The 1,866-nt window shown below is 38.5% G+C and overlaps 1 protein-coding gene across 1 annotated transcript in view; it reads left to right on the top strand.

Annotated features, from left to right (window-relative positions):
• Window positions 1–936, top strand: part of LOC108572402 (inositol polyphosphate multikinase) — a 3,414-nt gene extending 2,478 nt beyond the window's left edge. The window contains exon 5 of the mRNA XM_017934637.1: window positions 1–936. Within this exon, the coding sequence (XP_017790126.1) occupies window positions 1–701 (701 nt within the window). The 3' untranslated portion in view covers window positions 702–936.
• Window positions 937–1,866: the final 930 nt, after the last annotated feature.

Genomic DNA, 1,866 nt, shown 5'->3' on the forward strand with positions numbered 1-1,866 from the left:
CGCTGAAAATCTTCCTGAATATAAGTCCAGAAAGACCGCCCTGTCGTCAATTGATCGTGAAGCTTCTCTCTTTCTTGTGGAAGATCTTACTATTCTTTCGTACCCAGCGGTTGTTCCGCTTTTATTCTAGTTCTCTGTTGGTGGCATACGACGCGAAAAGATTGCGGCATTATCTTCGCTTGAATGAGAAAGGCGTGAATAGATCATCCGATGGTAACGTAGATAGTAAATCATTTTCCACGACGAACAGTCATCGCACGACCACATCGAACGTGTTCGACGCGACAAGTAACAACGTCGACACAAGCAGAAACAGGACGACAGAAAGGGTACATTTCATTAAGAGGAGCATCAGCCTGAGCAGCGAGTACGACTGGTCGAAAAAGGAAAGGATCGTGAACAGAAGTGAATCGTGCAGTCCGGATTTTCAAGCGGATCGTCCCTGTCGCACGAATTCTTGCGCGAGCAATTTCGACGACGACATCGTTCGTATGAAAGAAGATTACGACGATCTGGTGAACGAGCTAACTAGTTCCTCGGAAGAGAAGCAGAACTGGGTTAGAATTAACATGATCGACTTTACGCACGTCTTCCCGGCAGAGGATCATAGCACGTTGGATCGAAATTATTTAGAGGGGATCGAGAACTTGATCAAACTCGTAGAGATGTTCCTAGTCTCTAAGGATACCACCGGCGCATAAACTATATATTTATCTGAACATAGGAATTCGTTGTTACCTGCTTTTTCTTTTAAATCACGAAAATAAGAACTCTGTTACCACAACAACAACAACTCTGTTATATATCCGTCTAAACGAAAATCAATTGTTTTCTCGACGTTAGTTTTGTCCGGTGAGAGTTGTAAATCGAAAGTTGTACAATTCTTGACGGTGCACACAAAGGTGTATTAAAAAGCACGGAGGAGGAGACAAAGCGCGGAGGAAAATGTTTCGTGAAAGCTTCTCGAGTCGAATTACGGTTGACTCTCGAGCGAAGAGTAATATATTTATCGTTGTTTCACGGCTTTCACGGAACGTTTTTTTTTTTTTTTTTTTTTTTCTCTCGTGGGATGCACTGAAAAGTGAGTGTTAAATATTTCGCACCAGATGTAATAACGATATTTTCCTAACATTCGTATTATTCAGTGCACCTCTGTTCTCACACGTCGTCGGTATTCCATATTATTGTTAAAGCCCGTACTTGTTGCTTTTATATTTACAAGCATCGTATTCCTACAGACACATATATGTATATATATATATTTTATATATATATACATATTTGCTGTTTACGCATCAATTGTTTTAGCCGTATCATTTCTTTTTTCTTATACCGTTCCCAATCTCGGAACACGAAAATTGTTATGTTATTACAAATACAAAAACTAAAAGTGTTAACAAAACGTCTGATTGTTTTTATTTTCCACTCCTTTCGAGCAAGTTCCAAGTTTAAATAAAAAGTATATAACAAAACTTAGTGCAGCAGCGATTACATAATACAATTGAACATGCATCTATATGTACGTTGTATATACTTTACACTCACGTTTACATTTCTCTTACGAGATTTTCTATTTATAAAACGACAAATGTACAGGAAAAGGAGAAACGATGTTAGATCAATTAACGTTCTTTTTCTTTTTCTTCGCTTGCTTCGCGAATAGATTACCGCCGTCTCAATAATTTATTCGGCAATCAAACGAGAACCAGTTCAGACAGAGTAATTACCAGGTACTAGGCTATTAAACAAACTCATCCGTTACTGTATACTTTATTTGCCATTCACTCGTAAATAGTTCTTTTTTTTTTTCGGTTTTTTCTTTTTTTACATTGTCGCTTGAATCGTGAGGAGAGCGCACTGGCACGA

Source organism: Habropoda laboriosa, unplaced genomic scaffold, assembly GCF_001263275.1.
Source record: "Habropoda laboriosa isolate 0110345459 unplaced genomic scaffold, ASM126327v1 scaffold65, whole genome shotgun sequence".
Classification (NCBI taxonomy): domain Eukaryota; kingdom Metazoa; phylum Arthropoda; class Insecta; order Hymenoptera; family Apidae; genus Habropoda; species Habropoda laboriosa.